This window comes from Equus caballus, chromosome 26 (assembly GCF_041296265.1).
Source record: "Equus caballus isolate H_3958 breed thoroughbred chromosome 26, TB-T2T, whole genome shotgun sequence".
Classification (NCBI taxonomy): domain Eukaryota; kingdom Metazoa; phylum Chordata; class Mammalia; order Perissodactyla; family Equidae; genus Equus; species Equus caballus.
Genome location: NC_091709.1, coordinates 36,142,104 through 36,157,396, shown reverse-complemented (window position 1 = coordinate 36,157,396; position 15,293 = coordinate 36,142,104). Strand labels below are relative to the sequence as shown.

At 49.0% G+C, this 15,293-nt stretch overlaps 1 protein-coding gene across 5 annotated transcripts in view; it reads left to right on the top strand.

Annotated features, from left to right (window-relative positions):
- The window catches only part of URB1 (URB1 ribosome biogenesis homolog), a 69,420-nt gene that overhangs the window by 14,583 nt on the left and 39,544 nt on the right, over window positions 1-15,293 (top strand). For all 5 annotated transcript variants that reach the window (XR_001379856.3, XR_011432993.1, XR_011432992.1 and 2 more), the window contains exons 8-16: window positions 311-435; window positions 3,723-3,918; window positions 5,033-5,170; window positions 7,697-7,870; window positions 8,546-8,675; window positions 9,334-9,450; window positions 10,592-10,704; window positions 12,576-12,695; window positions 14,964-15,080. Coding sequence is in view for 2 of the 5 variants with exons in the window: in XM_001498676.6 (XP_001498726.3) it covers window positions 311-435; window positions 3,723-3,918; window positions 5,033-5,170; window positions 7,697-7,870; window positions 8,546-8,675; window positions 9,334-9,450; window positions 10,592-10,704; window positions 12,576-12,695; window positions 14,964-15,080 (1,230 nt within the window). In the remaining 3 variants the exon portion in view is untranslated. The remainder of the gene's footprint in view (window positions 1-310; window positions 436-3,722; window positions 3,919-5,032; window positions 5,171-7,696; window positions 7,871-8,545; window positions 8,676-9,333; window positions 9,451-10,591; window positions 10,705-12,575; window positions 12,696-14,963; window positions 15,081-15,293) is intronic.

The window sequence follows — 15,293 nt, the reverse complement described above, 5'->3', positions numbered from 1 at the left end:
TAAGCTCTATTACCAGGAAGCCTCGGGGGCTTAATAAAAACACTCCCCAATGTGGAATTTTATTCAAAAGACCAAGAGAAATTAAGTCGTTCTTAAGCTTGTTAAAAAGAAGGGTTTTAACTTGCCCCTCCTAAGAGTATTTTTTTGGTCTTGATTGATGTTGCTGTTTTTTTGGAGTGATACTAAGTGTTTAATTTAAAATATTGCATCCATTGTCATTAGGCCTGTGATATTATCCAGTTTTTACTCTGTAGCTGTTACTAAGATTTGTGAGCTTGGGATTTTCATTGAATTTTTGTCACCCTCATAGGCTTCTACTGAAGATGCGGGCAAGACCATGGTGAGGGAGCTGGTTCATAGCTTCCTGATGGATCTCTGCTGTTCGCTCAAGCACGGGATTAATTTTTATGATGCTTCTCTTGGTACCTTTGGCAGGTAAAGTGTAGCACTCTTGTGAACCCCGAGTGTTTTCTCAGAAGTCATCACATATGTGCCTTCCAGGGGAAATCTGTAAATAATGGAAGTATAGTGGGTTAGAACAGGAAGTGTGGACGTCATCTCACTCACTTTAGTGGTGAGTGGTTGGAGACCCAGAGAGCTTCTGGTCATCGTGTGCCCTCGGGGCAAAGGTCTCAGGGTAGCATTTGACTGAGACGCATAGTTTGAGAGATCTCAGCCAGGGGGTTGCTGCGTGTCGAAGACCGTGGTGTCGGCTGGATCTGAGAATGTCTTACACCGCCTTCCCAGACAGGGCAGGCACCTTCCCTGACATGGGCCGCCCTGAAACCCTGAGGCGGGTACTGTTGTCATGCCAGTTCCACAGCTGAGGGAAAAGGGCACGGAGAGGTCAGGTCACTTGCCCTGAAAGTGGCAGAGCTCGGATTTGAACCCAGGAGCTCTGCTTCAAGCCCATCCTCGTAACAGCTGCACAGTGCCCCTCTCCTCAGAGAGGGCTGCTAACCAGTTAGGATTTCAAAGTTTTGTTTTTACAGTTATGATAACATTTTATATATAGTCGAAAGCTAGTGGTTTAGATTATATTCTTTTTAGACTTTATCTTTGTGTCATGTAACTATGATACATATCCATGTTAATATTTTTAATAACCAAAATGGGCTGCTGCTAGATATATTGTTCATCAACCTGCTTTTTTCCTGTTTGACAATAAGCATATTGGACATATTCTCTGGCCACTGTGAGTGACTCTTGTTTTTTACCCTTTTGGCATTTTATTATGAGGATATAGATGGTTCGATTGAGTTTTAACCAGTCCAGAAATGACTGGTTCCTTCAGAATGGGGTCACACAGTGAGATTTTTCTCCCTGCTCGTGACTTTAAACTTGTTTTGATTCTGAGATTATCGTGAATTAACTTGCCACATCATTTTTTTCCTTTAATTTGTTTGGTGATAATATGGCTTTTCTCTCACCAGTGAGAAAAAGCTCATTTTTCTACTCAAATGAACAGCAGACTTTTATAGTCTAATATAAAACCATGCTTAAAACACACGCGTTTTTTCCCCTTAAGTAGACCCATAGAATAGGTGGTCATTTAATGAGCATACTGAATCAACTTGTGGGTGTGGGTCTGTTTAAATAAGCTGAGGTTTACGTCAGTTTTTGAAGCCGTGCGCAGAAGGCAAATGTTTGTGCTTAGGGGAGAGGAAGGGAATTTGGTTTGTGGGGACATTAATGGAAAGCTGAGAAATTGAAATGCGTGGTTCCCCAGTAGATGTAAGCCTTCTTCCCGTATTTCATTTCAGGTCTCTGTGCACATGTGACCACATCAGAGAGGCCTTCCCTGGCAGCCGTTTTCTGAAATAGCCCTTCCTCCATGACTATCCTTTTGCCTGGCTCTTGCTTCTGATGGTGACTTATCACCACCTTGCGTATTTATTTATTTGCTTGTTCATTGTCTGTAGGTGAGAATCAGTGAGAACAGAGGCTGGTCTCTTTCAGATCCGCAGTGCCTAGGACAGTGCCTGGCACGTGGTAGGTGTTTGAAAGCAAGGCATCATAGCGTAGGCGAGGATGGGCAAACTTTTTTTCTAAAGGGCCAGATAGTAAGTACTCTAGGCTTGGTGGGCCATACAGTCTCTGTGGTGACCGCTGAACTGCACCATTGTAGCACCAAGCAGCCATGGATATAAACAAATGGGTGTAACTGTGTCCCAATAAAGCTTTATTTACAAAGACAGACAGTGGGCCCTTGTTTGCCAACCCTGCTGTAGAAGTTAAGAGGACAGGTTCTAGAGTCGGCTCTGAGACCTTGAGCAGATTACTACCCCTCTCTGCCTCTCTTACCTCACCTGTAAAATAGAAATAAAATTAGTACCTGCCTCAGAGAGAGGTAGAGTGTGGTCACTGCCCAGAGCAGTGTCTGGCACGTACTGACCACTGTGTCAGGATACGTGCTATTCATTTTATTACATTGTCGTTGATTAAAATGGGGTGTGTGTGTGCACGCAGTAGTTTTAGCACTTTTTGTGGATTTAATATTCCGTTCATTTGACAACACAAACTATATTTTGCTCATGAATTTTTCATATTAAGAATTTTAAACTTTTAAAAGCATAGTTTTCTCATCGAAATTATATTCTTTTCTAATTCAATATTTGAAAACCTTTTACTGTATATGAAGCTATTATACAGCATCTTAGTTTTAGTCAGTTTATAAGGGGATACAAAACAGTGAGGGTCTTAGAAGCCATCAACATGTTGTGCAAATTAGGCAAATCCTGAGGTTTTTCTGGATTTTATGACTTCCTAGTCAAGCAGATGTGAAAATGCTTCTTTTCTTGGAAGGTATCAAGGCAGGTAAAACCCAGAGTCCTATGGGTTTGGCCGTGTTGATTCAAGGCTAGTTGCTCCCTTTATGCAAGTTTTAGTGTCCGTATGCTTTTCTGCTTCTTATTTTGTCATCATCCTATACTTTCGAGAACTGCCCACTTTGGGACAAGTTTTGAATATTATCATACAGTAGATTTTTAATCCTATTTTACTTTCCTTTGGCTGCTAAGTGCAGGTTTAGGACTTTGAAATGAGCTAGAAACAGGAGGCAGGCAAAAGACCTGTGCAGAGATTTTGTGCCGTCTTGTTGAGTTTTAGAAATAATTTTATGGCACTATGGACTGTGTAACAATTCATCAGCACTTCATGTAAAAGAAAAAAAACAAGCTTCACCTTTTGAAAAGAAAAATGCATCCTCTGTATTTTTTATAGTTATATACACATACATATTCATTTATATACATACTTTTTGGGTGTAGTTGGAGAGAAGAGTTTAGTAAAATCTCAAAATGAAATTTGGGAAGTGGATTCCTCCCGGCCGATTTTGTCCTTTCTTTACACTGGCCTTGACTTCTAGGCAGACTGGTAGGTGGCTGGGGTGGATAGAGAGAATGTGTTGCTTCTTCTTCTTGGAAAGTCCAGTGGAACTCAAGGGAGGAAAGGAGAGATGGGGCACAGGGCAAAGTAGAAACTTTTTCAGCCACTCGGAAGTAAGGGGAGAATTTGAGCCCTCTGGTGGAGAGCTGGAACCCCACAGGCCATGAAAACATCCCACTTTATTCCACGCGGGAAATTCACCAAAAATGAACTTGCCCAGGGCCGTGTCACAGCTGCGTTTACTGACAGGATGCTGCAGAGCTGCCGTTAGTATCCCGAGCTCTCAGTGTGTTGTGAAAATTCCCTGCTGACCACTCTTCTCCTTTCTTTGACAGAGGGGGAAACCTGACACTCCTGCACTTCCTGCTGGGTTTGAAAACTGCGGCAGACGATGAGCTGGTGGCTGAACTCGTGGTGAACATCCTTAAAGTGTGCCCGGACCTACTGAACAAATATTTCAAGGAAGTAACGTTTTCCTTTCTCCCCAGAGTGAAGTCCACTTGGTCAAATAACATCAAACTACTAAACAAGGTAAAAACACACGGGCATTTCAAAGTCTGAGATAGGGTGGGAGGCAGCGGGTAAGGAGTCGGGGGACTGACAGGCAGGGGAGGGAGGAAGTGACATTCTGATCAGCTGTACAGTATCAAGAACCTGGTTCAGCCCTTCTTCAGGGGGTATTTTAGATCATATAAGTGCGAGTGTCCTTATCTTCTTAGGACATTTTGCTTTTAATTGAGCTGAATTTTGAGGTTTATGCCTTTTGAATCTGTTGGGCCAATTGCATCTTTTTCATCCAGATTTTGCTTAGATTGAGATCATAGTGAGTTTCAGCACAGTTAGGCTGGCATAATGAAATGTCTGAATTGTAGCATAGTTTTTTTTTTTGAAAGATTGGCACCTGAGCTAATATCTGTTGCCAGTCTTTTTTCTTTTTCCTTGTGCCTCGACCTGGGCATGGATTATCTGTAAAACAAGCTTTTATTCGTGTATACTCTCATTTTACATGGGTGCCTATGTATGCAGTCCCTGCGTGTGTTTGGGACGAGAAGGATGCACTTTGCCCCTCAGCCCTGTGGCCAGCACCCCTGTTGGGAGCTGCTCTGGTGCTGCTCTCCCGGGGAAGGGGAGGGAGCAGTGCACGCCTGGGAATGAGTCCTCACTTCTCTGCTTAATAGCTGTGTGGCCCAGGGAAGTTACTCAGCCTCATTGAGGTCCAATTTTGTTATCTATAAACATTTCTTATTTTAATGTAAAATATCCCGACCCCAAAGGGTTGTTGTGAAGCATTAAGGTGATGATGTAATTTGTCAGGTGCCGGTCAAGTGTGGTTACTGGTGAGCTATACTGTCGTTAGTTGTGGCAGTGACTGACTTGCCATCCGAGGTTTTAAGAGGCTCCCAGGCTGCAGGCCGAGCTCTGTTGAAGGTCAGTGCCCCAGTAACAGCCAGTCTCGTGACCTGACTTGTCTTTAACAAATGGATTTGGGGTTAATCTTCTGGACCCTGTTCCCTGTGGCGAGCTTCAGACCTTTATTCCTATAATTGTGTCATTGGAACAGCTTCGCTGTGGGGTGCCTGCAATTAGCCTCAGGTTTGAAATGTAACCTCCTGCACTGGCTCATTTTCTCTCCTCCTTTTCCTAGATCTATGAGGCCCAGCCTGACATTTCCCGGGCATTTCAGACCAGAGAGTTCATCCCGTTGCCTCGGCTCCTGGCAATGGTGATGGTGACCACCGTGCCCCTGGTGTGCAATAAGATCATGTTCACCCAGGCGTTAAATGTAAGTGGCTACCCCGCTTCTGGAACTTTCTCTTGCTAATCCCGCCGGCTGTGCTGGGGATTCTTCTGAGAATACCGGCCTGGATGTGTTGGACCGTGTTTTGTCAGTAAGCCTCTGAGGCCTTCCCTGAGTGCGAGTTGCTGCTCACCTGGGAAGGGACCCTGGAGCCCGAGGCACGTTTATGCCAGAGGGTGACTGGGTGGCCGATGTTGTCCCTACTGCAGCCCAGAGCTGGGACTGCCGGGTCCCTCCACGGCTCTCTCGGCCGCCTGAGGGAGGGAGAGTGTCAGAATCAGAGGAGGGGAAGTGTGTTCAGTTACAGCCCAATGTCTGTATTAAAATCTCGGTAGTTTAGGATTTCTGAGCAGGGTGGCGCTGCAATTTGCCGAGCAGATGCTTTCTTTGGTGGCTTAAGTGAATACTGTTAAGAAATTTCTGGGGAACGTTTACTTTGAGGACCAGCTGCTTCAGGCGTTTTTGGAGGACGTGGTCATGGAAAAAACCAATACTTAAATTTCTCATTATTATTTATTATAAAGATACCCAACTCCCATCAGAAGCCACCTTCAGAGGGATTCGTGCATCTTTCACCACAGCATTGTAGCTGTGGGTGAATGGCACCTTAGTTGTTGACACACGTGGGTCCTGGGTCCTGCCAGCCCCTCCTAAACCCAGGTGGCCTCAAGACCTACCTAGGAGAGGCCAGATGTTCAGAGGGGTGCAGGGCAGGCGGAGTCCCTTTCTTCCAGGCAGGCTGGCTTATTGTGTGAACACATCAGGAGCAGAGTCTGCACAGGCATGAGCAGACCCCATCGTGATGGGGCAGTTTCCGTAAGGTGGCGTAGCTCCTTCGGTCATGCAGTAGGGTTAAGCATTTTTTTTTATATCTATCCAGGGTTGTGCTGAGAGTGGGTGGGTGGGGTGAAGAACAGAGAGAAGGAGGCCTATGTGGGACTAGGCAGAAAGGTCTTTTGTTCTGGTTGCCAAATCATAAGCCAAATTAGGACCCAGCTAGCTTGCCCGTCTGTTTTGTGGGAGACACAAAATATTTGATCCCAAGGGGCTGCAAGAAGATAGAATTGAAAGGAATATGTCAGATGCTGCCTCTCATGGGTAGAAGATAGTTTCCTCTGGCTGGCTGTGTTTGCGCTGCCCTTCGAGCTGCCTCCTGGCGGTCTGGGATATAAGTGGCTGTCTTCTCTCCCTCCCACAGTGCTGTTTCAGGAGAGAGGGGCTGTACCCGCAGGGGCATGGCTTTCCTCCTGCCCGTGCTGCCATCCTGTGCAGGGCCAGGGCCAGCGAGGCAGAGGTCACAGCGTGTCTGCTCCTTGTGGGCCCCTTCCAAGCTGTGACAGTATGTTAATACCGGGGAGACTGGTGACTCGGGCATATCTAGGGGATGGGCTTGTGGGTTTTTTTCTTTTTTAACATTTTTCTTTTATTCTTTAGAGTATTATCTGAAAAATTTTAACATAGGATACATTTTAGAATCAGGAAGAAAAGAGTGAGCTTATTTCGGAAGCAGGAAATAAGGTGTGTGGAGGCAGCGTGTCAGGCTGTTGGTTGAGCTCTGCTCCCTGCCGTCCAGTGTACATGTGGACACTTGTCAGGCCCTGCCTTTGAAGTGATTAGTGGGGTGGGAGTCGTTACTGCTTTAGAATATTTAATAGAGTGCTCCTTTAGTATACGACGTACGTGTAAAATGAAACCCCAGCTAAGTGGAACGCTGGGGGAGTGGGTGTCGTGGTTATTAGGCTAAAAGTCTGTCGAAAACCTTTCTGTTTGTGCCTGACTGTCAGTCTACGGGATCCCAGCCAGTGCTCCAGGCTTTGCTGTCCTTGGGAGTCACCTGGGGCTGGTTGAGTTGCTCGGACTGGGGCCTGAGATGGTGTCTCCCGAGCGCCCAGGAGGTACCCTCACTGCGCTGGCCCAGGACACGCCACAACTAGCCGGGGCTTGGGCTTTCCCTCTTGTTGGTAGTAGCGCAGGTTCTTGAGCTTTATTCAGTCTCCACAGCGAGTGGGGATTTTGAAGAGCCCCCCGGCTGTCCTTCTGAGTACAAGTAGAGAACGTGGGTGTCAGAGGCCTGGGGTTGGGGGCCACTCGCTGACCGAGCCTAGAGGTGGTGGTTCACACTGAAGTCCTCATGCTCTTTCTTGTCGTCTTTCCACCTGACGTTAGCTGCTTTTTCGGGGGCTGGTTGGGTTCTGGTGAGATTTTGGCTGCTGTTGATGCGGATAATTCATAGGAGCTGAGTGGCTGTCAGGGGGGACTTGCCAAAGACAGACGGTAGAACAGAAGTAACTCTCAGACTCTTCCTCTGGTAACGGCCTTCCCAGCAACAGCTAAGGTCAAATTTGCAGGAGGTCAAGAGGGCAGGGTCCCCAGGCTACCTCACAGCATAGAGGCCAGTTGCTTTGCCTCTGAGTGACCCAAGAAGGGGCAAGAGCCAGCCAAGCCCCCAGCTTCGGAGGTGTGTGCCCACCAGTGCAGGTTAAAGACGTGGATTTCGCTCTTTCTTCCCAGTTGGACAGCAAATCAGTGAGACACACAGCGTTCTCCCTTCTGGCCGTCATCTTGAAGAGAGCATTAAAAACCGTTGACTACTGCCTGAATAAAGAGGTGTGGCAAGAGTCAGGCGTGTACACGGCTGCGATGATGGAAGAGTTTGTGCGGCTCTTCAGAGAAGCTCTGAGCAAGGTAGGCCTGGAAGCCAGGCTTGGCCTTCTCGGGAAGTTTCCAGGGCTTTCTTTCCAGTTGTCACAGAAAGCACACCAGGTGGAAAAGGCGGTCTTGGGGGCACAGAGGCTGGGTGCTCAGTGAAGTGAAGGGGTGGGGTGCTCCTCGGGCCTCAAGTCTCATCAGGGGCTGCTGTGCCCTTCCTGTGCCCCCACCGCTGCATACCCACACTGGACTGGGGCCGCAGTGGTGGCCTTGGGAAGCCCCTTCCCCGCCATCCTCCCTCTGGCTTGTTCTGAGCGAGGAAGGGCGGTCATCTGCAGACTGGCAGCTGCCCTGAGAGAGCCAAGGTCGTGCCGGGCCAGGTCCCCCAGCTGGTCCTCAAGACGTGTTTCTTTGTTCCCAGTGTCCTGCTCAGGTGAATGAGTCTTAAGGGGCTGCTTTTAATTAGCAGCACTTATTTTTTAACCAGATCCTTCTTGTGTACAGTTCTAGGAACTGATCCACAAAACGGAGGTCACAAAAGGATTCTCATCCTGCTGTCCTGGCTCTTTCTTATACAGTCCTGCTCACACTCGCCTACACTCACATGTGTTTGCACCTCCCCTCTGGTTTTTGCTTCTTGTTACTAGGTTCAGTTCATTTGTTTCTCTTTTTCATGTGACTGAGTTTTTGTTTCTTTGTTTTACCTTTTAGATTTTACCGGACCTGAACACCATCGTGTGGGTCTGGCAGTCACTTAGAAAACAAGACGCAAAACAGGACGACGAGAAAGGAAAGCAAAGGGGCGATAGGACTCCTGCTGCCTGCGTGGCTCCCGAGTGTGGTGAGGGTTCCGTGGGGCCTCTGCTGTTTGCAGACAGAGCTGCCTGGGGATGGCTCCTGTCTAGAGGGCTTTGAAGCCTCTCTGGCTGTGAATGAAGCCTGTGTCCTTTTTTGCTTGGGAGAAGAATGGAATTGTAGATCGAATTCTGACGTCTATTAGAAATGTGCCCAAGCTCTGTACCAGCTCTGTGTCTCTCTGAAGACGTGAACAGTGGGGGCCATGTGCTCTGGCCCTTCAGTGGGGGGGGACCTCTCTTTAGCTCTGCAGATGGAGGTGGCTACATAGTATAAGTTAAGTTGACTCAGACTTGTTATTGGCCAGGCGGTGGTCTTTGTGTCTTATATCTGTACGAGGGTGGTCACTGCTGTGTGTCCCTCTTGTTCAGATGAGGACCCTAAAGCACAGAGGGACACGGTGGCTTTAACCTGTCAAGGTCACAGCACTAAAATGGGGATTTAAACCCGAGCTGTTTGAAGAGCCTGGACTTTTTTACCGTCTGGGCTCCTGAAGTCCAGTGCCTCAGGGATCTGTCTGCATCTGTAGCGTTCAGCTTGAGCTGAGAGCAGTGGGTCGCAGGTGGCACAGCTGCTTATCTGTGGCTGATTGAGGACAAAGAACAAGTGTGTTTCCTAACTCAAGCGGTTTTGTTTCCGTTCAGACGATGCAGAAACCATTCTCTTGAAAGCTGTTCTGCTCCAGGTCATATGCCTCTACCAGAAGGTGGTCCCGCACGTGGTCATGCAGTACAACTTTGATTTCAGCAAGCTCCTGAAAGGTGTGTGTCCGGGGACTGCAGACGGCCTCCGCTGTTTCTGCTGGTGGGGACGAGGGAAGTGCGGATGAACCAGACCCGGGAAGGCCGGTGGGCAGTTGAGCCGGTGTACGAGATCCACCTGCCTGGTTACTGTTGTTGGACCAATACTATTTAAATAGCTGGTCTTCCTTAAGTAAATGGCAGATGAACACTTAGCAGCAATGAGAGAGGAGAAGAGAGGAGCCAGCCAGCCTGAGTTGCCTGCCACAGGTGACTGACAGATCGTGTGACAGGAACTCTAAGGCCTGTTTTCAGAGGAGCTGTGGTGCAGAAACGAGAGCCCTGAGAGGGATGCCCGTTCACAGAGGCACCTCTGACATAGTTACTCGTATTGTACCCAGCGAGTCAGCTTCAAACCGCCTCTCGTGAAAGTCGCCTTCTGCTTGTCTGGTCACGTTTCCTCGATGGAAAAATTTGTCTAATAAAATTGACATGGTAATTGGGCCTACGGAAGAAGACTTGCAGAAATCTCGTTCTGGGAATTTATATAAGCTCTTGAAATAATCCTATTCAAAAGCTGTAATTAACTTTTTAATTGTTGGAAGGCAAAATGTTGTCCTTGCTGTGAGAATATGAAATTTATTAGAACATGGCGATTTATTGCTTAGTCCTGCATCCTTCCCAAGCAAAGGAGAAACCCAGAAATCAGGCCAGACGATGAGGACCCAGTCTCGGGCTTGGGTGGCCTGTCTGCTTACTAGATGCTTGCAGCCTGGGGAGCAGGGCCTGTGGCCCACCTCAGGGTTAACCTTCATGAGAGCCCGGGCCTGGAGGGCAGCCTGGGGTGTGGGGCTTAAAGCCACAGGAGGAGGTCAGTGGGGGCTGAGGGGCAGGGAAGGGCTTCTTTGGGCCAGCGGAGTCTGGGCTTTTCATTGAAGGCTTTGGATAGACCTCGGGAGGGAAGGACGTGTCAGGTGAGGTGTGTCTGGGCAGAGGAGTGCATCCAGCCTGAGTGAGGGTGCACATGGGACCTGGGGGCGGGATCCTTTTTATTTGTGGATGTGGGGTTCCTTATCTGGTTCCTTATCTGGCCAGGGGCAGCAGTTGCCGGGCACCCTCCTCCGCGTGACTCCTTGCGCATTCTCCTCCTTTCCCCCCACAGGCATCATCTCCGAGCAGGGCCTCCGAGAGGAGGCGCCTCCTGTCCTGCAGCACCACATGCTGCAGGTGGCCCTGGAGCTGCCCGCCAGCAAGTTTCTGTGGCTGAAGGCGCAGGTAGGAAGCAGAGGGCCTCCTGTCGCGAGCTGGCCTGCTGGCTGTGTTGGTTTTTTGGCCTGGGAATTTCGAACTGGATCCGGACCCTCCCAGGGTTGGGGGCATGAAGGAAGGTGTTAACAGTGCCCCTTTTAGAAAGACACGTCCAGAGCAGAGGCCAGGTCCTGATTCACGGCCCAGGAGGCCTGGGACTCTCTTCGCTTTTGCAAAATAAAGTGCTTAATGTGTCCTTACTGAAGATGTATTATTGTTGGGTACTGGGAGTTCTTTGTATTTTTTATCTTGACTATTTTAAAACCTTTTGGAAGATAAACAAAATACATTACTTCTCCTTTATCCTCATCCCAGAAGAGCTGAAGACAGAGACAGAGATGGAATAGATAGCAAGCCAGGAGAAGGTTGAGGCTGGTGGAAAATCAGTAAAGATTGCTGGCCTGTTTTTCTGTGTCTTTAATAATATCTTCCAGAATTTCCTGGATGACATCATGTTGAATCATAAAGGGAAGTCAAGATGCAACAGATACTGATCTGTGTATTTAAACACAGGGTGCTGAGTCACTTCTTCCAAAGAGGGGAACATGACCAGGCAAAATTTAGCATTGTCTTAGTGTATTTCTTCGTAGCTCAGATGACTTTTTTAAATGACTAAGATCTTATTTAAGATCCCACGTGGAATCAATAGCATAGAAGTGTGTGTTGGCACATTTACATGGGGTGTTTCCAGAAAGGTGTAAGAATGCTGTGGCACTGGGATCCGTGTATCTCCCGCAAGTCCTTCTCCCTAGGGTTCACCGGCCTCGTGGTCGAGGGTTGTTCCTCTTGAGAACCCGTGTGTGCCGGGCTGACACGAGTGCTCTGAGTGTCAGCTCACTTAGTGCCATTTAAAGATAGGGCAGCTGGAGCACAGAGCGGTTAGGGAACTTCCGCAGGGTCCCCACCGTAAGTGGAGGATCCAGGATTGGACTCAGGCCCAGAACCCTGCGGTCAGCCTTTACACCCTCCCCCACCCCCGCCACTGCCAAGAGCACACTTCACCCACCTCAGAGAATTGACGAGCCGTGGACATTGTTGGCCTATTCGCCCCAGCTGAAGAGGGCAAGGGGATCTGGATGATTTAATTGGAACGTGAACAGGGGCCTCCTACTTTGAAAGGATTCATATTAGAATATTAATTTGTATTCCATGCCCCACCTTCTGCGCTGTTGGGCTTTGTGGACACCAGTGCTCCACGTGTTGAGGGGCATCCTCACTGCTGGGGGCTGCAGGGCCACTCCAGTGAGGCAAAGGCTCGGCGGGGTTTGGGCTGGGAATCGAGCTCTGTGTGTTTCTCTGAGATGCATGTTCAAAGCCTAAAAGCCTTTGTAGGAGGCTAAGTTGTGTGTCAGGAGTCGATTGTATTAGCACCAGCATCCTGCTGAGACGCGCAGGTGCTGCCTTTGACGAGTCTGCCCCACCACCGCAGGCAGTGCTGCGGCCAGGCCCGGGCTTGGCTCCCAGTTTGGCCGTTGAACAGCCAGTTAGCTCCTCGTGCCTCAGGGTCCACATATGTAACATGGGAACAGTGGGCCCCACCTCGGATTGTTGGGAGGATGGAGTGAGTCAGTGTATGGAAAGAAGTGTGACGGCGCCAGCACCTGGGGAGGGCCACCGTGCTTCCTGTTGTTACTCTCTTTTCACTAGGCCGCTGTCTGGGGGTTTGGGTGAGTTCCCTAACTTCAGAGGTTCCTCGTACGTGGAATCCCAGCCATCTTGCCTGGTGGTTAACGTGGGGTGAGATGAGTGGCTGGGCGGCACACTGGGCGTGCAGTCCGTGTTGCTCGGCAGACAGTGGCCTCTGTTACGTTTGTCACCTTCTGTTGTCCTAACGCCAGGAAGGACCAGATGCAGAGATTATCGGAGGAGAACGATCCGTGTTTTACTTACTGATGAAAATGTATGTGACCAGCAGCCACGTACAGCTCAAGTCATCCACCAAACTGCTCATCGTGAAGGTGAGCATCTTCTCCCAGTTACTACTTTGGAGAAGCGTTTTGCACAGTCTCTACTATAAACACAACAATTGATGAGTTAAGGATGTTTTAGGACTATCGTAACTTAAAAAGGAAGGCTTTATGGGGCCGGCCCCGTGGTGAGTGGTTAGGTTCATGCGCTCCGCTTCGGCGACTCAGGGTTTTACCAGTTTGAATCCTAGGCACGGACATGGCACCACTCATCAGGCCATGTGAGGCAGCGTCCCACATGCCACAACTAGAAGGACCCACAACTAAAATATGTATGCAAGTATGTACTGTGGGGCTTTGGGGAGAAAAGGAAAAATAAAATCTTTAAAAAAAAAAGGCTTTACAGGGGCTGGCTCCATGGCCAAGTGGTTAAGTTTGCACGCTCCGCTGTGGTGGCCCAGGGTTTGGATCCTGGGCCCGGACATGACACTGCTCGTCAGGCCACGTTGAGGCAGCATCCCACATCCCACAACTAGAAGGACGTGCAACTCAGATATATACAACTGTGTGCAGAGGGGGTTTGGGGAGATAAAGCAGGAAAAAAAAAGAGATTGGCAACAGTTGTTAGCCCAGGTGCCAATCTTTAAAAAAAAAAAAGGCTTTACAGCAGCTTAAGTTTGTCATGTCTTCAGCGTGGCTGTGTTCCCAAGAGGCATCAGGGCGAAGTACAGGGGAAAGCATGCACTTGGAAGTCCTTTTCCTAGATCTGAGTCCTGGTTCTGCCACATCCTGGGTGGCATTGGACAAGTTACTTAACCTCTCTGAACTCAGTTTTCCGATGGAGAATGGGAATGATGAAACCGTAGGATTGTGGAGAAGATTACATGTGATAAAGTAGTAGGTCATACCTCCCACATTGTAGGCTAAGTAAATATTAGATTCTGGCCTCTGAGGAACTGTTGACTAGACAGTGTCTTTTTCCCCAGCTCCACGCTGGGCATTCTCCAGGGCTTCAGCCCCCCCCCCCCTTTTTTTTTGGTGAGGAAGATTGGCCCTGAGCTAACATCGGTTGCCAACCTTCCTCTTTTTGCTTGAGGAAGAGTGGCCCTGAGCTAACATCTGTGCCAGTCTTCCTTTATTTTGTATGTGAGGCACCACCGTAGCATGGCTTGATGAGTGCTGTGTAGGTCTGTGCCTGGGATCGAAACCTGCAAAACCCCAGGCTGCCAAAGCAAAGTGCACAAACTTAACCACTACACCACAGGGCCAGCCCACTTCAGCCTTTTGACCTTGACCATCACCCACAGCACAGGTGTCATCAAAATCTGCAGAAGGGAAGGAGGAGTTTGACCGTCTGCTTCTCTTTGTTCTTGTACTTGGTGCCCATTTTCCAGGGCTACGTCAGGTCTTGCGTGGCAGTGGGAGATTGAGTTCCTTGTTTCTGCTCTGCAGCAAGCATCTTGAGGGGTGCTATGGAAATCACATTCACCGTTTTTAGGGTGCAAAGGTTTCAACCTTTCATTGAAGTGCTGATAATCTTGCTGCCCTTTAACCTTCTCACCTGAGCCGCCTGGAGGACATGAACGTCTGGGTCTTGACCTCCACTTGTTACTGTTTCCTTCCAGGTTGTGCAGGTGTGAACTTGACCCCAGCCAGATGTCATGGTCACCGACTGCAGATGGGTGGCCTGGGCACGATCGGTTTTGCCTTTGGTGCCCTCTGTTGCAGGGCTTGTGCCGTGGGGCTGCGCAGACCCCACGGTGAGTCTCTGTCATTGGGCAGTTTGGGGTGTCATATTCTCACCCCCTCAGGCTCAAGTCAGAACAAATTCTGTTCTCTTAGAAACAGAGGGCACTTCTTGCCCCCAGCCTGAGTCTTGAGGGCCACCCCGGGATGATTGGACTTGGTTGGTTCGTTATCTTGGAGAATGTCATACAGGTGGAGTGTTGAGTAGCTGTGAGGGGTCGAGTCTTGCCTGTTTCCCTGGGTCTTTGTGAAAACTCAGGTGAAAAATCAGCCTCCTGAGTCACAGGTGGATGTTTCCCACTCTGTATTATTTAGGAGTTGAAGAAAAGGAGTAAGAGCCGGCAAGACGGGATTATGTTCTCTTCGACAGAGCCCCGTGTGGTCTCTTTTCCTTGTTTCCCTCAACAATGGGAGTGTTGTTTTGAAGGAGTAGCTTTTAGAGTAAACTGTGGATGGAACTTTGACCTGCCCGGTGCTCCGTGGCTCTCTGGCGGGCCGGAGCACAAACCACTGCAGATCCCACAGAGCACGGGGTCCACCCTGACTCTCGAGCCGGTGTCTGCTTCCTGACAGATCCTGCGGGACACGGGCGTGTTTGAGCACACCTGGAGGGAGCTGGAGCTGTGGCTGGAGCACCTGGACAGCACCCAGGAGGAGGAGAGAGAAACCGTGATTCAGTTTTTGGAACGCGTGAGCACGTATTTCCTGTGTGAAGGAGCATGTTCAGGATAATTGTACCCAGTGGGCCTTGGCGTAATCAGGGCATTTTTGATGCACCAGCACCAAAGGCCTCTCTCCCCAGCTTACTTCCTAGTTCTTGCTGAGACATCAGAACGTACTCAGTTTTAAAATCTGTAAAATAGGAATATGTTACTCTGTGCTATTTAATTTCCCTCTGGGGAT